This window comes from Astatotilapia calliptera, chromosome 23 (assembly GCF_900246225.1).
Source record: "Astatotilapia calliptera chromosome 23, fAstCal1.2, whole genome shotgun sequence".
NCBI classification, from domain to species: Eukaryota; Metazoa; Chordata; class Actinopteri; order Cichliformes; family Cichlidae; genus Astatotilapia; species Astatotilapia calliptera.
In genome coordinates this window covers 18,382,040-18,406,936 of record NC_039323.1, presented here as the reverse complement: position 1 = coordinate 18,406,936, position 24,897 = coordinate 18,382,040, and the positions used below count along the sequence as shown (strand labels likewise).

The window sequence follows — 24,897 nt, the reverse complement described above, 5'->3', positions numbered from 1 at the left end:
CTCTTTTTAGTGAGCCGAACCGAAAGAGCCGGTTCTCTAAAAAGAGCCGGAAATCCCATCACTACTTGCTACGCGGATGACATATTGATATACCTAGATCAGCCCACTAACTCCTTGCCTCCGTTGATGAATCTATGCCAGATTTTGGAAACTCTCTGGCTATAAAATTAATGTCTAAAACTCAAATTTTCAGTTATAACTATAGCCCTCCGGCTCACTTGGTTGATCGATATCCAATGAGATGGCAAGAAAAGTCATTGAAATATTTAGGAGTTGTTATTCCTAAGGATTTAACTAAACTATTTGAGGAGAACTTTGGTTCCCTACAAAGGAGAATAGTGGGTCATATTAGACGATGGAACATGATCCCCTTTCTCTCTCTACACTCACGAATTGAATCCATCAAAAGGAATATTCTGCCAAGATTATTATATTTATTCCAAACACTACCAATACCTATTGATTCAAGCCAATTCAATGAATGGGATAAAATAATATCACGGTTTATATGTCTTGATGGATTCGAACATTCGAGAATGTATTGACAAGGTTTGCAACCCCTGGGTGTCATGTACACTTACTGTATGGAGAAAAGTCGTGAAAGAATTTAAATTGGAACGGGATTTGGCTTTATTTAAATGGTATGCATATGACTCTGACTTTGTCCCGAATAAATTTGACTCATGTTTTAAAAGTTGGTCTGCTAAAGGGTTATCTACATTCAATTGTTTGATTAAGGATGGGGACTTAATTAGTTTTGACACACTGAAACAGAAATACAATCTAGAAAAACAGGATTTTTATCAAGACTTGCAAATAAGACATTATATAAAGACAACAATCGGTGTGATGTGAAACACTAATGTGGAATTGGTAACTTTGTTTAGACAGGCGTATAGTGGGGATGTCAATACAAGACTCATTTCCTTTTTGTATAATTTTCTCATAAATAAGCTTCCCCACTCAGCTGACTATGTGAAGATGTTATGGGAAAAGGAGGGAGGGATGTGTATTTCAAGGGATGAATGGTTTCAGATGTGGGAACGGCAATGGAGGAGTACTTCCTCCAACAGATGGAGGGAATTTGGATGGAAGTCTTTGATAAGGTTCTTTATTACTCCGTGTCAAAAGGCTCATTATGATGTGAATCCTCCTGTGTGTTGGAGAAACTGTGGACACCAACGAGCACATCACACCCATATTATGTGGGACTGTCCTGTGCTACGGACCTACTGGAAAGACATTCATGGTACACTACAAGGCATTTTTGACTGTACATTCTCTTTGGACATGAAGACAATCTTTTTTGGTTGTATACCGCAGAACTGGTCTAAAAATGACACGTCTGTTAAGAGCTTTACTTGTTGCAAGTAAGAAAAGTATAACTAAGAAATGGTCCTTGCAAGATATACCGACCTTGTCATTATGGTGGGAAATTACGCTAGAGATTAATAGGATGGAGGAGGTAACAGCTTATGTCACTGACAGGGTGTGTTGGTTCTGTTCGTGTTGGGATAAGTGGGTCCTATATGCCAATACTCATAAGCCGAATCTTCTTTTCAAAGCTTGAAATTACCAACCTAGCTAACTGGTCACTCCCAACTATTCAATGTCCCTTTTTATTTTTTTTATTTTATTTTAATTTTTTCGTTTTGTTTCATTTTTCCCTTGTAAATTGTGTTGTTTAATGCCTGTAATCACTTTCGTGAAGTAATAGTTTAGAAATAAAGAATTAAAAAAAAACATGTAATAAAATAATACGATAAATAGAGTGCAACAACCTGACCAGTAGAGAGTATGGATATAGAATGTAGGTATAATACTTTACCAGCAAAAGGGTATTGTAACTGTTTTTCCATCTGTTTTCTTGTCCTTTCGACCTCAGGCTCACCGTACTTAGAGGGGTTTTTTTGTTGTTGTTTTTGCTGCAATATGTTTTATTACATTTAGCTCGCCTACATTGGTGATACAAATATTGATCAGTGCTAAAGTAACAGCTGTCAAATAAAAGCCTCACCTAGTATGAGAAGGATGAGGGCGGTAAGGAATAAGGCTGAGCGGTAAATGATGACCAGCTGATACTCTGATATGGAGCTGTTCTGCTGCTGATGACCTGAAACAGAGGATGGAGGGAAATGTGGAAAAGATGAAGATGAACTGAGAATCTAAAACATACAAAAAACACACGGAGAAGTTAAATTCAGAAACTTTGATGAAGTCAGGAAGAGATGATACTAGCAGGCTGTTCCAGTCACTTTCTAAAATACTAATGTGAATATCCAACAAGAATCACTTCAGAATTTCATCAAATTATTTTTGCAAGTCTTTCTTAGAAAAGCAAACTTTACAATTTTTTAAATAAGAAAAAACTTCTGCTTACATGACACAACATGGAACGTACTGATAAAATGAATGTCCTTTTTTCTGATGCCACAGAAGTAAAGCCTGCAGTCCTCTGCTGTCAAGCTTTTAATCACGAGTTTGTTTCCCAGGATTGAAAATTTGGTTTCAAAACCAGGAGAGTATAAAGGAGTGCCAGTTGAAGAATGACTGCGTCCAATATATCCTTTGAATTGGGTGTAGATCTCCATGTACCAGTATATGTCTGGGGACTGATTGGAGCAGGTTAGAGTGACATTGGTCCCCAGCTCTCCTCTGACCTCGGTCACCTTCTCGGCCTCTGCACAGAGCAGAAGCACCAGCAGGATCATCCACAGGAGAACCATGATCAGCTTCAGCATCCACAACAAGACGGAGTCGTCTGAAAGCAGCTCAGCTCTCATGGACTCTGACGTCCTCTACACTTCCTGCCCCAAATGCTGACTTCAGCCTATATGACACCTGATAAAATACCACAAACATCAAGTACCTCACAGGAAGTCCAACTTGTGCACCTTCACTTTGAACATTGCTGGATAGGTTAATATGAGAGACTTCCTGCTGCTTTCTGATTAATTTATGTTTTTAATTAATACAGAGCAAAGTATGCAATGTATAAAATAAATCTGTTTTTGCAAAGAATTACTTTTATTGGAATTTTATTAAATATCTCAGCAGGAGACCCCTACAGGCAGGAGAAGGCAGTGTATGAGTGTATGGATAGAGCATATAGTTTTCCCATATGATGGAACAAATATATAAACTGTGATAGTAGATAATAATATTTATTTATATTTAGTACAGGAATTACAAGTTTTTCAAGTGTTGTGATTTCCACAGCGTGTTTGAAAGACAATCTCTTTTTGTTTTTGCATTAATTTCAGAAGCATGAATCCATGATACCTCCCAGTTCAATACTGGGCATGTGCAGAGGTTTTCTTCTTCTTCTGTTTGGTTAAATGGCCGTTTACTCCCCAGTGTACGAGGATATCGCCACCTACTGACCGAGCGAATGAGCCCTATTGTAAACTGAATTTGTGTCATTACAAATATGTGTTAAATTTGATTTAGTGATAGTCGAGTGTGTTTATGCTTGTCTGTGTGGAGAGGACTGTTGGAATAGTGATGATGATGTCCGCCATCACTGTCATTTGCCAGTAAACACTTAATCTGGTTGGTTATGATAAACATGTGTTGTAGTTCTCCAGAGGCCTGGTAATGAACTAATCATTTGATTCAGGTGTGTTGACCCAGGGTGAGATCTAAAACCTGCTCTAATGTATTTAGTAAACAATATTACACAGCTGTATTATAATTTGAATTAATAAACATCAGAGTCAAAGATGATCATCATGTTTATATTTATTGTTAATTTAGGACTTTTTTGTGTTAGTGAAGGTTGTGTAAAAGCGTGCTATAGAAATAAACGTTGACTTGTCTTCATCTTTGGTCTCCAAAGGATTACTGCAGAGAAAACTCAAACAAGAAGCCGCGCTGAACTCGAGTTTCTGTTTCACAGTGAAACAAATCAAAGAAGACAAGTTAATGAAAAAGTAACAGCAGTCACACAAGAACAAAAAGGATCTGAATCCCAAACTTGAGCTTTGAGTTTCCCAGTCAAACCTAGCTTTGAAGCACATGTTAAAAGCACTTTTACTTATGTACTTTTTGTAAAAAGATAACATACTCAAAATATTAACTCATAGGACAGTCTGTGGAGTTCAACTCCACTTTGTTGTATAGGTTAGTTTAGTCTGTACAACACAACAGTAAGCATTTATGTTTACAGAAAGGTTTAAATAAACTTGACGTTATAAAGGTGAGTCAGCTTTGATGTACTGGTGGGACTTACACCCTGAAGTTTGAATTCTTGGACTTTGAAAGGTTATTTTGCATTATGTTTGGGTTTTAGTTTTATTGGTAACTTGTTTTCTCATGTCCTTCCTTATTACCTTGTTTATTTAGCTCCTAAGTTCAGTGCCTGTTAATTTCCATCAGTGTTTTGTTCATGGTTTATTAAGGGTTCTTGCTTATATTGTTTTCCTTCCCTGTTGTGTGTCACGATTGGTTGCAGGGACTCTCGGCCTCTGCACAGAGCAGAACCACCAACAGGATCATCCACAGGAGAACCATGATCAGCTTCAGCAACCACAACAAGACGGAGTTGTCTGAAAGCAGCTCAGCTCTGATGGACTCTGACGTCCTCTACACTTCCTGTCGCAAATGCTGACTTCAGCCGATATGACACCTGATAAAATACCACAAGTACCTCACAGGAAGTCCAACTTGTGGACCTTCACTGTGAACGCTGCTGGATGGGTTAATATGAGAGACTTTCTGTTGCTTTGTGATGAATTTTAATTATGGCACTGCCCGTACGGGACAATGTGTTGAATTTAACACTAACAAAGTCAATGTAGGTGTTATTAATTTTGAGCATTAATGGAACACAACTGGACGGTGGCAGCTTGTCCACTGAGACACAGAAAGAGGAACAAGTTGGAGAGAAAAATATTTTTAATGAAGTCAGTTCAGTAGTCTTTGTCAAATATCAGAGTGATGTACGAAATAAACATCTGTTTGGAAAGAATGACTTATTTTTTTTGGAATCCTATTAAAATGTCTCAGCAGTGACCCCTACAGGCAAGTGTAGCTATAGAACGTGTTCTTCCTGTATGTTGAAACAAATATATACAGTGTGATTGTAAATTAATTTACTCATTTATTTCAGGTATGTTCAGGTGTTGTCATTTGTACAGTTTGTTTGAAAGAAGACTTGTTTTTGGTTCTACATCTGTTTGATGGGGTGATTTTAATTCTGGAAGCATGAAGCTCTTTCCAATAACACCAAAGTCAAAACCTCCCAGTTAATAAATAATAGATGAATATTTAAATGACACAAAAGCGTTTTTACATGTCACAGAAGCTGTGTAATTTTACAATCCATCCACTCAAAAAAGGGTTCAATCAATTTCAGTGATTTTCTTTAATTTAATCATATTTATCTAAATTGAATCCAGTTGCCTAAGTAACCATGTAGAGTGGGATGCAAAAGTTTGGGCAACCTTGTTAATAGTCATTGTTTTCCTGTATTAATCATTGGTTGTTACAATAGAAAATGTCAGTTAAATATATCATATAGGACAGCGGTCCCCAACCTTTTTTGAAAACCATACATTTCACACCTGAGCCTCAACTCTCCCGGCCCGGTACCAAACGACTCATGGACCGGGACCGGTCCGAGGCCCGGGGGTTGGGGACCGCTGATATAGGAGACACACACAGTGATCTTTGAGAAGTGAAATGAAGTTTATTGGATTTACAGAAAGTGTGCAATAATTGTTTAAACAAAATCAGGCAGGTGCATAAATTTGGGCACTGTTGTCATTTTATTGATTTCAAAACCTTTAGAACTAATTATTGGAACTCAAATTGGCTTGGTAAGCTCAGGGACCCCTGACCTACATACACAGGTGAATCCAATAATGAGAAAGAGTATTTAAGGGGGTCAATTGTAAGTTTCCCACCTCTTTTAATTTTCTCTGAAGTGTAGCTTCAGAGTATCGTAGTTAGTAGAGTAGTTCAATATGATATATTTAACTGAAACTTTTTATTGTAGCAACCAACAATATATACAGGAAAACAATGACTATTACCAAGGTTGCATCCCACTGTAAAGCATTTCCTCATATGTCACATGTCAATCTATTCTTTATTTCACTCTCATCTGTAATAATTTCACTCGCTAACTTTCAAATTAAACACCAGTTATTTTTGCTCATTCTTACTTGAACTGGTGGAAAGTTATTCATCACCTATTGCCACTGGCTGATGCATCACTTCCTGTGTGGACGCAGGAGAGATCGGCTACACAGACATCTTGAATCAGGATGTCTGATTGTGTGGTAGGCTGCTGGACAATGTGGGTAAAAGCAGATGAACAGTCAAAGCTGAATGATTCATGTATTCCAGTAATTCTTTTAAAAAAAGTCTGAAATGCTAATTTAACTGAGTTTCCAGGGAGTAACAGAAAAGGAGGCCACTGGGCTTTAGAGCCGCCTCAGTGTGAGTAGTTGTTTCTCAGGAAAGTGTATAATTAACTCAGGAAATCACTTCCTTTTTCACGCTTTGTTTTTACACTTTTAGACAAGCGTTGGACAAAAGAAGTATTTGTGCTAACAGAATTGTTAGCTAACTTACAGATACATAATATTATACTGCTTTAAAAACTACAAATGCTACTTCAATTACCCACAATCCTGTTTATTAGAGCTGCTTTTAGTACAACCGCAAAAATAGTCTTTAATGTATGTATTGCTAAGCAGTTTACATGCAATTCTATACGTACTACTACAAATACAATATGCTGTTGACATTACTGTTGACATTATATATGTTTGTACTTCAGTCACTATAGTTAGTCATGTGATACTGTTATAAATAGTGCTACCACATTCACTTAGTGCCTTGTGGATGCAGCCCTTAAAGTTTCAGACATGCTTTCAATTTTTAGCTTAATAGGTTTCAGACTCTCTTAAGCTGCACTTCACATGTTCAAAGGGTTCCAGCTGACACTTGAAGCACATCACATTTTTATATGAAGTTTTACATCATAAGTACGCAGCTGTTTTCTTACAATCCTGATAATACACAAAATGTCAATTTATGTCCTGCAGTAGACAAAAATGCATGAAAATGTATTTTGGGGGTTAAATGTGAAACAATTCAAATTGTCCACAAAAGCAACATCTTTCAGCTTACGGGTAAAGAAGTCTTTCAGTGAGCTTTTGCCCGTTGGGACTGGATCACCTTGTTCTGAAATAAAACACAAGCAATGAGTACGGAGAAGAAGCAGTACAGTGGTGGAACTTTAAACAGTGGTAGTGTTGGTGCTGTAGTATTAGCAGTAGTTGCTGCTGTAGTATTAGCAGTAGCAAACATAGAACAGTTATCAGAGATTAGGGTGGATGTGGCTCAGCTTATACAATACGTCATTAAACTGCCCACATATCAGAGAGTACACATTTCACTCAGGGTGTACATGTAACAATTACTAAGTGAGACAAAAAAAAATGCTGTATGAATATGTTTGAATGGAGAAACCCAGTGGTCTCAACTGTTAGCTTGTCCTTCAAATGTTGATTTGTCCCATTTTGAAACCTTGAAGTGATTATTTTCACTCTTGTCTCTGTTTTTGTTTGTTTGTTTTTAATGGAGCTAGAAGTGACCACTGTAAACTCATCAGGAAAATGTTAACTGAGCTCAGAGATCAAGTGAGGAATAATTTCATAGGTCGAAAACAGGTTAATTTTCTCATAGAGATTTCTATAAAATCATATTTTTAACCAGAGGTGTTAAAAGCAAAAGGATCAATGTTATAAAATTTCTTTTGCATCTTTATTACACAATTTACTTTTAGATTTAACTATTACTACTACACTAACTATTACTATCAGGTCTTCTACAGTACTAGTTTTTGAACATTAGCGGTCACAGTATCAGTTTTATCGATGAGAGCAGTGGTTTGTTTACCTGCGCAGCCCTCAGTGTGTCTGTGTTCTCATAGATGTGAAGTGAAACATTATTCTTCTGGATCCTTCTGGATTTTCTCTTCAAACACAACACTGTAAAAACAGCACCTGCAACAGACCACTGAGTCACGTCACCATCAAACTCACAATTACACAAGATGTGTGGACTGGTCTGATAAATGTTTCTCAGTCCCTTTACTTTAGTGTGATTATGTTCATTAGAAAAATGACCAGGCTTCAGATAAACACTTATAGATTTGGTAGAGAGTCTGTTCAAGTGTCTTATCTATGATGGCTCACTTACCCAGTATTACAAACACGACAACAGTAACAGAGACACAGATGATGATGAGCTGACTGAGTCTGCAGTCGATTTGGGGGTCGGTGATGTTTAGGGTGACATCTGACAAAAAAAGAGGAAAGATGAGCTGAGAAACTGTTAGATTCACAAGTCATGACCTTTCTTTGCGTTTTCACTAGAGTAAAGCTCACACTTTAAAACTGTTTTTGAACTTTATTATTATTTAGAAGTGATCAACTATAAGCGTCAATAGCTAGCAAACAGTTTTGTAAAGCAGTGGATATGTACGTGTTATGTTTGTTTTTCTTGCTCATCAGGTTCAGATGATTGAGAGGTCTCATTGTCATTCTCACAGTGCACTGGAAGTTTTCATTTTTAAGTGTGCATGGTGAAGTGTTTTATTTTTAATTACCATCTTTTTTAAAGTTAAACAGGTTTTTAGTTTTTTTGTAACCAGATGTAACCAGATAAAGTGCAAATGAAACTAACCAGTGAGATTCAAAGACACAGCATCCAAACACGAGACAACTTCTTGGTTGGTAAACTTGTTACGTTATTTATTATCTCCTGTCCTAAAGTGGACTCAATCACCACCAACAACACCAAGGACACCTTGAGAGAATTTACTTTTTGTTTTTTAAAAGAGAGAAAATAGCTATGTGTACACATCGCATGCTAGACGCTTCCTTGAATTTGTGGTGAAAGTGAGTGTCACCAAATCAAGTGTTAGATATGTTCAGATCAACTACTTTGACCTTTAAAGTGGAAAGCTTAGAAAAGGCAAAAAAAGTAGTAGATGTGATAAACTGTGGATTCAGTAAATTTCCAGATGAGTGAATTCTGTTTAATTTTAGGACTTACTTTTTTTTTTTTTTAGAATAATTATGTGTGTTTATTTACAATATGTTCACTGACTGCAGCATCTACACTGTTGGATGTTGACACTTCAAAGCTATGTTAATGAGTACTTTCTCTCATCAACATAGAAGGTAAGCACAGTAAAATGGAAATGACTTTTCCATCAGTAACACACCATCAGCTACGTATGCATATGCACATGTGTGTATTACCATTGATGCACCCTTTCCACTTACATAATAAATGAATTGGACCCTGAACTGGTTCCAAATTTAACCCGCTGAGTGTAACAGACAGATGCAAAAGAGCTGCACATTAAAATTTTTAGAATATTTGTTTAATCGGCTCACTCAGCGCAGCTTCCTGCTGGCTTGTTCCCTCGAAGAGCTGATATAAAATGCTAAGCTGGTAAAAACGTGTTCCCTCACTTGTTTATCACCAACAACCATTCCCATTTGTGCTGCTCAACGGTGTTCTGCAGGTTGGAGTTGAGAACAAATATTGATATTTAAAAATAACCATCCATCCATCCATCCATCCATCCATCTTCAACCGCTTATCCGAGGCCAGGTCGTGGGGGCAGCAGCCTAAGCAAAGAGGCCCAGACCTCCCTCTCCCCAGCCACCTCCTCCAGCTTATCCGGGGGAATACCAAGGCGTTCCCAGGCCAGCCGAGAGATATAATCTCTCCAGCGTGTCCTGGGTCTTCCCCGGGGCCTCCTCCCGGTGGGACATGCCTGGAACACCTCACCCAGGAGGCGCCCAGGGGGCATCCTTGTCAGATGCCCGAACCACCTCAGCTGACTCCTTTCGATGTGGAGCAGCAGCGGCTCTACTCTGAGTCCCTCCCGGATGGCCGAACTTCTCACCCTATCTCTAAGGGAGAGGCCAGCCACCCTTCGGAGGAAGCTCATTTCCGCCGCTTGTATCCGCGATCTCGTTCTTTCGGCCACTACCCACAGCTCGTGGCCATAGGTGAGGGTAGGGACGTAGATCGACCGGTAAATTGAGAGCTTCGCTTTTACACTCAGCTCCCTCTTCACCACGATGGACCGGTGCAGCGTCCGCATTACAGCAGCTGCAGCCCCAATCCGTCTGTCAATCTCCGGCTCCCTTCTTCCATCACTCGCGAACAAGACCCCGAGATACTTGAACTCCTCCACTTGGGGCAGGAACTCATCCCCGACCCGGTTTAAAAATAACCTAACCACATAATGCAGTATTTTCATACACACAACAAGACCTCACATTCAACAGAAATAGAGGAAAATATTTCAGAAAGTGGCAAACAGAATGTTAACTCTGAGATGTGCTGATACAAAATGTAATGTACTGCAAAGAAATCCAGACCTAAACACCAGCGAGACGCAAAGAAAGCTGTTCAAATAAAATTAAAATCAGTCAATTTAAAAAAAAAAAAAAAAAAGCCCATGATGCGAGAATGAAGCTACTTCACACTGTGTTACTCCATACAGGACGTAATGTAAAACAAAACAAAAACTTTGCCACTTACTTGACACTGTCAGGTTTTTCAAAGTATGCTTTACCACTAACGGATCATGGGGCCTGAACAATAAATAATAAAGTTAAATAAACTCTGGCACTTACCTGAGATGACGCGGAAAGTCTCCACAAACTGAATGCTGCCTCCTCTCTTGATGCCACAGAAGTAAAGCCTGCAGTCCTCTGCTGTCAAGCTTTTAATCACGAGTTTGTTTCCCAGGATTAAAAATTTGGTTTCAAAACCAGGAGAGTAGTAGGTAGAGTCTGCTGAGGAAAAACTGCGACCGATACCTGCTCTGAACTGACTGTAGATCTCCATGTACCAGTATGGGTCTGATGTCTGATTGGAGCAGGTTAGAGTGATATTGGTCCCCAGCTCTCCTCCGACCTCGGTCACGTTCTCGGCCTCTGCACAGAGCAGAACCACCAACAGGATCATCCACAGGAGAACCATGATCAGCTTCAGCATCCACAACAAGACGGAGTCGTCTGAAAGCAGCTCAGCTCTGATGGGACAGACAAAGAAGTGCTCTGTACTTCCTACTTTACATGGTGAGTTTGGCTGATGTCACATCTGAATTAAAAAAAAAAGAAGAAAATAAAAACCACTGACACCTCAGAGGAAATGAAACCTTTTCAACCTTCAGTGAGCACTGTGCAGCTCAGGTTAACACTGCTTTTAAAGTTAATCTGACTCTAACACCTCTGTGCTGCTTCCTTCTGCTGCTCCCACTGACAGCAGTAAAACTACTTCATTTACTTGTACTTGAGCAAGAAAACATTAAAGCAAGCAAAGCAAATGAACCAATCATAAAACTATCTTAATGACTGAGTCAGCTGTTGTCTGCTGTAGCCTGCTTTTCCTGTGATCAAAGTCTCTGTCTTGCACTCCCTTCCTGTTTATAAATGTTAGTGTTCTTAACAGATTCAGATTCTGACCATTACCTTATAATGATGATGAAGAAGATCATTTCTTTGTGAAACTAGTATCTTTGAAAATACTCCATTACAACTAGCACATCTGCCTCATTTAAGGATTTAACACCTCATCATATCTGAGAGAGAAATATGTGTGATATGCATTTATGATAACTGAACATCCACTTGTGGTGTTTGGGCTTTGACTGCACCAGTGTCTACAGGCAGAGAGACAGACCTGCTTAAACGTGATGTGGTTATAGCAGTTATTCAGCATTCACAGGATTGGTGGTGTGATTCTCCACTCATAGGTTCCTACACAGCTGAGTTATGATGCATTCATTCAGTTGCACCTGAAAACTCTCCGACATGTATTTCTGTTCTTTATGACAATCACTGATGATACTGTGGGAATTTCAGTGAAAGTATTCAGATGAATTACACAATATTACTGTCATTCTTATGCATTATTATGATCTCAAATAGGAGCTGATAATGTGTGTTTGACTAAATCTCAAAAAAACTAAATATGCACTGATGTACAAAATTACACCAGGTGTTTTTTTTCTGAAACAGAAAGAAAAAGGTACTGAACTCACAGCTTTAACACAAACAACCGCAAAAGCAGCTATGTGCATCTTTCATCATTAACATCTCATAGGTTCATTTTTAGTTTTGTTAGCAGCTGTGATTTTAGCAATAGTAGCAGCTCTTACAACTGGAAACAAGAAGAAATACTCTAATAGCATCCATACTAATGTCACTGCTTCTACATGGTTTGCTTTGGTTTTGCTTTTGTTAAACCAATGATGCCACAGTGTCATAAGTGATGTATTATTGTTCATCTTGGTTGTAGTTACTTAATTTTAATACCTTTAATTTTATTTTGTGCCGATATGTTAAATATTTGAATTCTAGAGGTTTTATTTTCTTTGTATCATAACTGTGAATGCTGCAAATATCTGTAATGGAGTAGCTGTTGACTCTACTAATGATATTACACCCACCCACTATGAAAACAATGAGGGCGGTAATCAGGAAGGCTGGTCTTCTGCTGCTGCTGGTCTGAGTCAGTGCATGAAGTGATACCTGGAGACAGAACAACTGAGATAAGTTTAAGATGAACTGAAAATTTTAAATCATGAATAAAAGCAAGAAATTTCTGTCTCCAGCTGCCCTTTGACCTCGGTCACATCCTCTGCCTCTGCTCAGAGCAGAACCATCCACAGGTGAACAATGATCAGCTCCAGCAACAACAACAAGTCTGAGTCGTAGCTCAGCTCTGTGACTGACGGTGAAGTGTTCCACACTTCCTTCTTTACACGCTCGTTTTGGCTTTTTTTGATAAAACAGCAAACCACAAATACCAACTTTGTGAAAGCCATCTGCCTTTCCCTCTGCTGCCCTGCAGACACACTTACATAGGCTCATGGACTCCCTGCACGCACATTCACATCCAATCACTGTACTCTACAGACTTCTCCATTTATCTTTTTTTAATCTTTTCATTTATCTTTTTTTGTTTTACTTTATCACAGAGGGCACCACTGCAATTTTGTTATGTTATAGCAACATAATGACAATAAGTAAATCTTGTTTAGCAGAACTAACAGCAGGTCTAAAGTAGTGTGAAGTAAACTCTAAATAATCAAACACCAGAGCTGGTGGGCTTCAGCTGTTCAACAAAGATGATCTGATCAAGTGGCTCCATCTTGTGTCTCTAAGTTGCTTTTGCAGAAAAAACTCCTGAAACCTTAAATAAAAATGATAGTTGACACACAATCTGTAGTGTGGTAGTTTTCTTAATCAGCACTAAATTTGCTGTACCACTCGGACATTAGTCTGAGTCTATTTATAGAAAGATTTAAATCAAAATTTATGAAGTATTCGGTTCCACAGAAGGCCAAAAATGCACAAATGTAACCTGGAAACTGGAAGTCAGTTTTTAGTCCAAGGGAAGATGAACAGAAAATGATGCTCCTCATCCTTAAACACAGCACACAAGTACTCAGTACACTGTGACTATTATCAGTATTATTTTGGGGAGAAACGTGTCACAGTCTGGCGAGGGCAGACTGTATGAATTGAAAAAAAGGACCCAAAATGCAGACTCCAAGGAACAGGGAACAAAACTTGAATGTTAACAAAAGGTGAGCCGTTTAATATGGCTGGTAGAAAAGGTACAAACAAAGGGCAAGGCAAACTGAAGCAAAATTAACACAAACCTAAACTGGGGAATCTAAACAAACAATAAGAAAAACCTAGACAAGAAACTTGGAAGCATGGCATGGACAACAGACGACCTGACAATCACACACTGAAAACAGAGGACTTAAATACACAGGAGGTGATTAGGGGAAGTGGAGACACATGAGGAAACAGCTGGCACACATGAACATAATGACGTCACAGTGGGAGAGTAAAACTGAACATGATGAACACAGAACACCAGACCTCTTCACAATAAAACAGGAAACATAATGAGACATAGACATGACAACCCGAACTTGACAACGTAAGACACAGACATGAAACGCATGAAGAGCAGGGGAGATTTAACATGGTTGGAAACACGAGGGGAAAATAATAACTAGAAACACTTAGGCATAATAATACAAACTTGATAACATAAGACACGCAGCATGAAACACGAAGGGTGAGGGGAAGCTTAAATACAGGGGAAGAAAACACAAGGAGTCTAATAACCAAATGAACTTAGATAACCTAATGAACAAAATAAACTCAAACTTAAAACGCTGGGTCAAAAGACCCAGGACCATGACAAAACGTTTCTCCCACTCTGAGAAAATGAGATTATTGCTCACTAAAATGACTTTATACATTGAAAATGGTTAACAGTAACTGGTGTCAGTGCGTAGGCATCACTGACTTTTAGACCTTTAAAGTAAAAACTTTGTACTTACTGACTGAGTGAAAAGTGTCCACAAAGTGAAGTTTGCTGTTTGTCGTCATGCCATAGAGACAAAGCCTGCAGTTCTCTCCTGAAAGGTTTTCAGTGACAAGTTTCCCAAGATTAAAAAATTGGTTTCAAAATCAGGAGAGCAGTAAGAAGATCACACAAAAGACCACAGTTGATATGAGCTTTGAATTGACTGTAGATCTCCTCGAACATCCAGAATGAGATGGAGTCGTCTAAAAGCAGCTCAGTTCTGATATAACTGGCAGAGAAGCGCTGTTTTCTGTTTCCTGTGGTCATTTCATCTGATGTCACACTTGATAAAAAAGTCCTCCAAAATTACAAAGTGACTCACAGGAAGTCAAACTTGTGCAGCTCTAATTGGAGCTAAGATATTACTACTGTGCTAATACATAGCCTTTCAGCTGCTTTCTGCTGTTGGCTGATGAATTTAAGCTGTAATAAAATAACACAGTGAAGTGGTGTGACCATTTAACAAAAAAATGTCCACAAGGTTTACACCACCTCCCAAATCATTATGTAAATTATATTTAAGTGTCACAAAGATTAATATGTTTTCAATTAAACTCATGGATGGCATTGTGCCTCAGGGCTCTTTGGATCACTGAAATCAATCTCGGGCACCTATGATCATTATTTTGCCAGATGAGCCTATTTAAGGAAAAACTAATTAAGATGGATGTTCCACATCATTAAGCAGACCAGCATTTTCAAACAATAAGGGAAAGAAACCGGATCTCTCTGCTGCTGAAAAGCGTGAAACAGTTGAATACCTTGGATAAGAAATGAAAACCTTAAATATTTCACAAAAACTTAAGCGTGATCATTGTACCTTTAAGAGATTTGTTGCTGATTCACAGCACACGGGGTTCGTGCAGATAAAGGCTCCTGGACAAAGGTTTCTGTCAGACATACATCGGATTAAGACAGCAGCTGCTAATAGGCCATTAAGAAAGCAGCAAACAAATATTTGAAGCTGTTGGTGAGCCTGGAACCCCGTGAATGTCAAGATGTAGGATCCTCCAGAAACTTGCAGTTATGTGTAAGCCTTCTATTCAGCCACCCCTAACCAGTGCTCACAAGCAGAAACGGCTGCAGTGGACCCAGAACTACATGAAAACTAATTTTCAAACAGTCTTGTTCACTATTGAGTGCCGTGCAACCCTGGATGGTCCAGATGGATGGGTTAGGGTTGGTGGATAGTTGGTGGACAGCAACCATATTCCAAAAAGGCTGCGATGTCAGCAAGGAGGTGGTGGAGTCATGTTTTGAGTCAGAATCACGGGGGGGACAGCTGGCCGGCCCCTTTAGGATCCCTGAAGGTGTAAAAATGATCTCTGCAAAGTATGTGGAGTTTCTGACTGATCACTTTCTTCCATGGTAGAAAGAGAAGAACCGTGCTTTCTGCAAGGAAATCATCTTCATGCAAGACAATGCACCATCTCATGCTGCAAGAAACACCACTGCATCATTCACTGCTATCAGCATAAAAGGGGAGAAACTTATGGTGTGACCCCCAGAGCATAAGTTCTGATCTATGAGAGTGGGAGGCAGTTCATATCCATAAAAGGGTGAGAGACGAGGCAGATTACACACTTAAATGTGTCCGATTGAGATGCTGTGTTATGACCTTAAAAAGTTCCACTCATGCTTAAACACACTCTAGTGTGGCTGAATTACAACAATTATATAAAGATGAATGTACCAACATTTCTACACAGTTGCCAGTTATCGCAAACACTTAATTGCAGTTGTTGCTGCTAAGGGTGGCCCAACCATTTAGCAGGAAATCGCTTTTCCACACATTTTTCCCCCTTGATAACAAACACCTTCATGTAGAAGATGTGTCTTGTTTATTTGAAAAATTATTCTGATATTTAAATTTGTCTGATGATCTGAAATATTTAAGTGTGACAAAAATATTACAAAATAGGAAATCAGTAAGTGGGCAAGCACTTTTTCACACAACTGTAGCTTATATAGTTTTCTAGTCTGGTGAAACAAATCTATCCACCATGATTACTGAGTAGCATAAGAACATTACACAATCAACAGGGAAAGTGCTATTTTTGTGATACATAGATATATCTGAAACGTTTTTGTACATTTTTGTAACTTTTCCAGTGTCTTTCCACAGATCCAATACTGTAAAACTCCAACAACATGATCTACATCACCTGGTGGTACTGATACTACAAATCCAACTCCACCTTACACTTTTAGTTTGATCTCCGTATTACCCTTTCTGCAAGTCTGCATTTCCAAGAATGTGCTAGTGGTGTTGTAAAACGTCTGTTAATATATGACCACATCTTTTGCTCAGTGGAAATGTTGTAAACTGAACCCTTAAAATCTCAAGCCTTCTCTGCTTTCAGATGCCAACTCGACAGGGTTTTCTGTCTCCCTCTCTCGCTCTCTCTCTCAGTAATACAAAATGCACTTCCATGGTTACATAACTACAGCTTGCAGTTAAGTGACCATGGAAGTGCAGAAAGCTTGCTGTTTTCTCTTTTTTTAACACAATGCCAAACATTCACATGAATATAGAGTGTCACATCATAACTAGATTAAAAAAGTCTAACAATGCTGCTGAAACACCACATGGAAGCCATTTATTTTCTCCCTAAAGATGATATGAATACATTAATATTTGTGGTTTTTAAGTCAAATGTCATTTTCAAAGAGAATCTGACAACAATGGATCAGTAAACAACATCTCTTCAACTTTGAGAGACACCACACAGTCAAAATAAATAAATAAACAAAAACCTTTGGTACTTACTTGATATTGGTCAGAAAATGTCCACAAAATGCATTATATAATTTATTTTCCTGCCACACAAGTAAAGCCCGTAGTCCTCTACTCTGAAATCTAAAGTGACAAGTCTGTTTTCCAAGGTTGACAAGTTGGTTGCAAAATTTGAAAAGCAGTAGATAGAGTCTGAAGAAAAACTGTGGCGGAAACATGTTGACGTTGTTGTTGAAGTAAACACTAAAGTAAAACACTAGGAGAAAAGTCTGTAAGTTTCCACAAGTGTTGGTTTTAGGTTCAACACTATCTGAAGCCCCACTGGATCAGGTTAAAGTGAAATCTCTCCTCAGCTCTCCTTTAATATCAGTCATGTTCTCTGCATCTGCGCAGAGCAGAACCGCCAACATGATCCACAGAAAAACCGCGATCAGCTTCAGGATCCAGAACAAGACAAAGTCGTCTTAAAAAAGCCTATTACAGTAAAGACTATTAATTTATTTTATTTTTTTCGGTGGCATCATTCGGGTTGGGAGTAGATCACCCTTGGCTGGAAAAGAACAGAAGGAATTAGTACAACAAGGTAGTAATCTCAGGAACCAGCACAGACAAGCACAGGAAATCAGGAATAAGGGAATATACTAATGAAAAAAAAATGTTAACAAAAGTAAACAAAACAAAAACAAAATGTTCCAAGTTTGTAAGATTAGCACTCACAGTTCCATTTCATTTCTTAGTAATAGCAGCAATTGCTTACCGGAGCCTGAACCACCTCTGATTCATCAGAGATTTGAACTGAAACATTATCCCCCTGGTTGCTGCAGCCTTTCCTCTTCAAAGACAGCGTTACAAAAACAATCCCTGCCAACAGATCACTGGGTCACTTTACCTTCAGACTCACATTAGTACAAGACGTCTCGTGACGAATGAACAAATCTGATCTTTAAACTCTGAACAGCGCTGAAGTGAACTGTTCATGATGCAGAGATCCAACTTTATGCTGATGATAAACTAGTTTCTGTGTACAGCTGCAAAAAATATCTTACAAGAGTTAATTCAGAAAGGGAAACATCAATCTTGTCTCAAGTTAAGTGTGTCCAACACTATACTGTTGTTTTTGAAATATCTCTAACCTTTAAGATCTACTCATGCTACCATCTTGGCTTCCACAGGAGTTACAATATGTTTTGGCTCTGGTGAATATTGGCTGTGTGACAGAAGCTGTTTGTGGACCAAGTATGGCCCAGTTAAACTTATTTACCGTAACTAACTCACCAAATACTAGAATTATGGCAGCATTAACTGAAAGAGGTATGATGAGCTGACTCAGTCTGCAGTGGTTCTGTAGGTTGCTGGAAGGCAGAATGACATCTGGAAAAAGTATGTGAAAAAAGATTACATTAATACATTTTAAATTTATGTTTACAAGTCATCAAGGGTTTTTTTTTACTGTTGCAAAGTACTGTAGTAAAACCCAGTTGTTCACATTTCCAACAAACTTTTCAAAGATTAGGTCGCAGTCTAATCCTTTTCACAGACGGGGTTCTATTGCACTGAGATGAGCCGTCGGAGTCTAACCGCCAAATAACTATCAAAATTCTGTTCATCAGTAAATCTTCTTTATTCTTTGGTCTGTAAATGGTCTGTATTTTGTATAGCGCTTTACTTGGTCCTAAGGACCCCAAAGCGCTTTACACTATACACAATCAACCACCCATTCACACACACATTCACACACTGGTGATAGCCACAGCCGCCCTGGGGCGCACTGACAGAGGCGAGGCTGCCAGACACTGCCACCGGGCCCTCTGACCACCACCAGTAGGCAACGGGTGAAGTGTCTTGCCCAAGGACACAACGACCAAGACTGTCGGAGCCGGCGCTCGAAACGGCAACCTTCCGATTACAAGACGAACGCCCAACTCTTGAGCCACAATCGCCAGATTCTTTCTAATAATCTCTCCAGATTGAAATACTATGTGAAACTGGCAAGATTTGTAGACACTGAAAACAAGACGTAGAAAGTTTCTGTGAAGCAACCTGAACGTTTAAGGTCAAGGTCAAATGTATTTATTCAGCACATTTCCAGACAGACAATGCTGCAAAAAGTGCTTAACAATATAAAAATGCCATTAAAAAGACACAAAACAGTGAGTTAGTGAACAGCCATAGACACTGGAAGAGACTTTTTTATCAGTGATATGGGGACCAGAGACTGAGAAGGTCAATGAAATATGGCAGCTTAAAGTAATAATGGGCAAAGTAACTCATGGTGAAGTGGAAACCTCTGAAACTAATCTTACCAAAGAGGCCAGTGAAAAACACAGTCGATCAACAAAGATCCTGGTGTCAGAGACAACCACAAGGTTTGCTTTTGTATTCATTAGATTTATTGGAAAAATTAGACATTTCTGATTCTCATTTAAATGTACTGGGTAAGTGTCAGTTTTCATTGCATAGAGTAAATCTTGTAAAGGGTTATGATTTAATCTAACCTATCATTCCCAAACCTATCCACGTGTTCTGCAGAACATTAGCAATGTGAACGTGAAAAGGAAAAAACAAAATAAAAAGTGACATCTAAACAACACACCAAGATCTCAAACAGAACAGAAATGATAAACTATCACCTGATAAACTCGTTACTTACTTTTTCTGTCATATGGTGGACTCCAGTGCATATCACCACTTTATCTCGAGGTGTGTTTAGAGCCAGTACACAGTAACTTTAAAATGGACAGTCTTTATAACATACAAAAAAGAAAGCAATTTTGACCTGTGAAACTTACTACATGAGTTAATTTCCTCATATGTTCACTTTAGCACTTGCTAGTGCAACAGACAATAAGAGGCCGGACATAAAAACAAGATAAAAACAATTTGCTAGAAATAATCAAAAAGCCTGAACATTAGGTTCAGTCAAATAAGCTTTTTCTTTTAATGTTTTGGAGACACAGACGAGGGAGAAAGTCGCAACAAAATACCTTTTTTCTTTTTCTACAACAGAAGTCAAGCCTGCAGTTTTCTGCTGTGAAGTTTGAGTTTGTTTCCTGTGATTGAAAACATGATTTCAAAATCAGAAGAGCAGTAAGTAGCGTCTGTTAGAGACATGCTGTGTCTTGGTTCCATTCTGCACCTTTGCACAGAGACTGTGGTGTTGACCGACAAGAGCTCTACACTTCTTTCTGAAAATGATGACTTGGGTGTTGTACCCACAAACACCTCAAGCCTGACAGGAAGTGAAACTTTTTCCATCTCCAGACAGTACTGTGCAATTTGGGTTAATACTGTGTTTGACTGACTGGATCCTTCAGGTGTAAAGTTGCATAGACTTAATGTCATGGGCCTGGGTCTGTGTACCCAGAGATCACGGGGTTTTTTTTGGGCTGGCGATCCTCGCAGGTCATCCTGGGTCTGGGTTAGGCTTACTCAGCTCATGTGTTTTGTTTTGTGCTTGCCCGCTGCTTGCAGGGGTATGTGTGTGTGTAGGTGTATTTGTTTCCGGTAGGCCGGTTTACAGGCACTGTGAGGCCTGGTGAGTGCTGGCCAAGAGGCCAGGAGACTGCCACACCTGAGGAGGATAATGACACACTCCTCAGCTGGTCAGCCTCGTCTGGAGGGAGCTACTTAGGAGAGTGGCTGAGCTCTCTTTGACGTTGGATCGTTGTGTGGGAAAACGGAAGGATGAGCAAGCACAAGGAAACAGAGAGACAGAGCGGAGAAACGGACCAACGTCATTGGGGGAGAAACTGCACGGGATTCAGGGACACGTACTAACTTGGAGCACGCCCAGAAGACAGCTCATGTGTTTTGTTTTTGCACTGTAAATAAACGCACTGCTTTCATTGAAAGAGTCTGGCATTTGGGTCCTGCATTTGCAACCCTGACACTTACCTGCTACTATGGCCTTCCTAACCTCAGAAGGAAAGAAGAAAGAATAACTGCCTACAAGACCGGTCTGCACACTTTACCTCACAATAGGAAAACAGACTATTTCCTGCAATACTCTTGCTGCTGTGTATTTACTACATCTGCAGTTGTGGTAAATACCTGCAGCCTGGAATGTGTGAAGATGCAGCATATATTCCATTAATGTATTTTCCACTCTCTCATTTTACAGCCGTATTCTCCACAACCCATTGGCGCCCACTTCAGTCATAACCCTAAATGCACACATCTAGATCCACCCACTTCACTTCAGTAAAGTTAACTTCATCTGTCACTGAATTTCATCATAATCTCAAGAAATGATCTGTGATCATTACATCTCAGCCGGTCTATTCCTTTGTTGATATCATTAAGATTTGTTTCAGATAATTTCAATATACTGAATGCTTAAAAAAAAACAATGGCAATGGAGACTTTAGACTGTAACTTAATTTAAAAAAATGCATTAAAATGAGGCAAATGCATTTTAGCAAATTGTACATTTTAAATCCACCCAATTGAGAGATAAATGTGTATACTCAGGCCACCTTACAGAAATTTAGAGCAGAAAAGGTAAGGCAGCTGTTTGAATCGAATTTTCACTTACCTTTTATTTTAACTGCTTAACATTCATTAGGTCTCAGTTACCTCTTTAAAGAAAGCAGTATAATTAGTCTTAGATTCACATGTACCCAATTTACATCCCCAAATGGAAACATAAAGAAAGTTAAGATAATTTATTCCTGGAAACAGAACTGATACGAAGCAGTGGGTGACAATGTCCTTTGTGAAACCACAACAGATGAAACATAAACTTGTGAGAATGTGTCATAGGCTGGTAAAGGAAAATATCTTCCATTTGCAATGCACTAAGAGTTTGGTTATTCTTTTAGAAACTAGATGATGTCACCTTTCAGATACAAACTCAGACAGATTGTGGTCTTACATATTTTCTGTCCAAAGCCTTTCAATATGGGTATAACCAAAGAGGCCAAAATCCCACGGCTGCACCTGCCGTTCAGCTCCCTTTTTCTAGAGTAAGTGCAGAGACAAAGATGTGGCCACATAAACCGGACCTGAGATGCTACTCTCAAACTGTGCACTACTCTGGAAGAGACTGTCTGGTTTCAATATATTGGAGTGAACAGAGTGAAACTTCTGGTGATAACACATCTGCAGCCTGATGTTAGCTAAACTGAGAAGACCCACAGGCAGCATCGATGACTGAGACATCTATAAAACCAGGTAGATGTTCACTTTAACCACAATTTTTCCCCAATGCATTGGTTTTAAGTTCAAGATATTTTGATGGTACAAAGAGACAATGAGTCTGTCACTTTGATAGTACGAAAGGGGGAGTGGGCATTTTTGTTTTTGACGTGGCCAATCCGAGCAGGGAGCTGTTTCTACATGCACCCTATGGTTTCCTTTGCAAAAAATAAGTGCTGCCACAAACCACCACCTCACATAGGCACAACTAACAAAAATGATCCAAATGTAGACATTTTATCTATTATCCATGTGTCACCTCTGCACCAAGTTTGAGATGCAATCAGTCTTTTCAAAATATGCTTTACTGCTAATGGATCATAGGCCTGAAGAATAACTAATCCTACAACAATAAAGTTAAATAAACTGTGGTTCTTACCTGAGACAAGGCGAAAAGTCTCCACAAACTGAGTGCTGCCTCCTCTCTTGATGGCACAGAAGTAAAGCCTGCAGTCCTCTGCTGTCAAGTTTTTAATCACGAGTTTGTTTCCCAGGATTAAAAATTTGGTTTCAAAATCAGGAGAGCAGTAGGTAGAGTCTGCTGAGGAAAATCTGCGGTTGATACCTGCTCTGAACTGACTGTGGATCTCCATGTACCAGTGTGGGTCTGATGTCTGATTGGAGCAGGTTAGAGTGACATTGGTCCCCAGCTCGTCTCTGACCTCGGGCATGTTCTCGGCCTCTGCACAGAGCAGAAGCACCAACAGGATCATCCACAGGAGAACCATGATCAGCTTCAGCATCCACAACAAGACGGAGTCGTCTGAAAGCAGCTCAGCTCTGATGAGTTAAATGGTGACTCTGATCAGCGATAGGAAACCTCAAACACCAAGTAATTTATAGGACATGTTGACATCCAGCCCACAGTTTGGGTTAGTATGATGTCACAAACCAAGACCCACAGCTGAATGTGATGCACATCAAAACCAATTACAACACTGTTTTACTTTAAATGAAAGAAACCATAGAACTTAAACTGGTTTGTGATCAGTAAGTCAATGCAGACAAATTTGTGTATTGTTTTCTCTCCTCCACTACTGTGGGCGGCAATGTTCATTTTCTCTGCTGTTTTTGCTTGTGGAAGCTGCAGGTGGAAGCTGATCTTTGCTTGGAAACTGAATGGCTTTTGCTATATATTGCCCCCTGTCAAGCCTGGCTGGGGCCCTGACTGTTTCCTGTTTCTAACTAAGTTGTGTGTTTAGTTGTGTATTGTGTGTTATAAAGTGAGTTATAAAGTGCATCAGTGTTTCAGTGATTAAAGTGTCACCTTCAAGTACTGAAACATTAATATAACATGAACCACACCCCCATATAGTGGTAGTAGTGCTATCAAGTACTACATGAGCAGATGAATAGAATCAACCTTTTGGGAGACTGATATTACAAATCCAACTCTGCGTTATGCAATCATTACTGCTATGAAAACTACAGCTCCTACTACATATAATCCTGGTTATAACTTAACATAGTCACCTCTAGTAGTCATAGTCTTTTATTACATCTACTACAGGGGTACTACTCCATTTACAATATTTTTTACTACAATTACTGGTAATATTGCTGAATTTAACTAGGTGCCAGTGCAACAAAATGATCCCTTTAAATTTCAAATACTGTTCAAAGTCTGTTTGTCAGTACAAAATGCCCTTCACATGTTCAAATGACTGCTGCTGTTAGGAATAAAATTATTACATAAAGCTGTTTTTATTATTTTTATATACAAATTCCTGTGTGCTCATTAAAGAGTTCGCACTCTGTGTTTTTGAGGGTCAAAAGCTTCATCAGTGCTATAACTGAATTGAATTATTGTGATGTGATGCAGTAGCGCAGACGGTTTTGCAACATGCTTACATATTATAACTAGTCAACAGCCAGGATGATATTTTCTTGGCCAAGGGAGTCCTGACAGAATGTCCCAAACTTAGATAATAAAGAGAATCAGTAGGATAATATTAATGATGAGGGCTAGTCAGGGAGGTGTTTTCTCTTCTCTGTCTTATTCCAGGAAAAGGTGCGGATATGAGGCGAGGTTGGACATGAATGTGAATGGAGAGAAGACTCGCAGGGAGACAGCAGGACTGTCACGTTGTATAAAACTGTACGGCCCAATCCAGGCTCATCCTTTTGTGTGAAGACAGATGGCTGATTTCACACAGAGGTCCAGTGCTTTTCACCTGTAAGTTCAACTGTTGAAGCAAATTCAATATTTTAAACCACAGACGTTCTCCTGTACTTCCTTCTGAAAATAAAAAACAAGAACACGGCACAGCTTAAAGTTTTATTAAAGGATAAAACAAACAAATAAAAAAAAACAAAGCACAAAAAAAATCTATATCTACATAAGTTTAAAGTTTTACATAATAACTGTACAGGTATTTTCTAATGATGTTTATCCTGACTTAGTCAGCTTTGTGTTGTAGAGAACAAAAATATATACATATTTCAGTTTTTAGTTTAATGTAAACCAATTATTAACCAATTAAAATGAGTCTGACAGCAACAATAATAAATGATGAGAAAAACAA

At 39.0% G+C, this 24,897-nt stretch overlaps 1 protein-coding gene across 1 annotated transcript; it reads right to left on the bottom strand.

The window, feature by feature from the left end:
- Window positions 1-6,636: 6,636 nt before the first annotated feature.
- On the bottom strand, window positions 6,637-23,100 carry LOC113015905 (uncharacterized). Its single transcript, XM_026158278.1, has 6 exons — window positions 22,752-23,100; window positions 12,497-12,578; window positions 10,677-11,077; window positions 8,215-8,313; window positions 7,912-8,018; window positions 6,637-7,194 (listed from the first exon to the last, which is right to left on the bottom strand). The coding sequence occupies exons 1-6, from the start codon at window positions 23,098-23,100 to the stop codon at window positions 7,156-7,158; spliced, it is 1,077 nt and encodes a 358-aa protein (XP_026014063.1). The 3' UTR covers window positions 6,637-7,155.
- Between the last annotated feature and the right edge of the window lie 1,797 nt (window positions 23,101-24,897).

Bases quoted from the DNA above. Each gene is read 5' to 3' on its own strand.
- LOC113015905 (XM_026158278.1), bottom strand. From the start codon at position 23,100: ATGGTTCTCCTGTGGATGATCCTGTTGGTGCTTCTGCTCTGTGCAGAG. The intron at 8,314-10,676 runs GTAAGTGCCAGA...TTTTTTTGTCAG, and splicing joins GACTTTCCGCGTCATCTCAG to ATGTCACCCTAAACATCACC. The intron at 7,195-7,911 runs GTAAACAAACCA...GTTTTATTTCAG, and splicing joins ACACACTGAGGGCTGCGCAG to AACAAGGTGATCCAGTCCCA.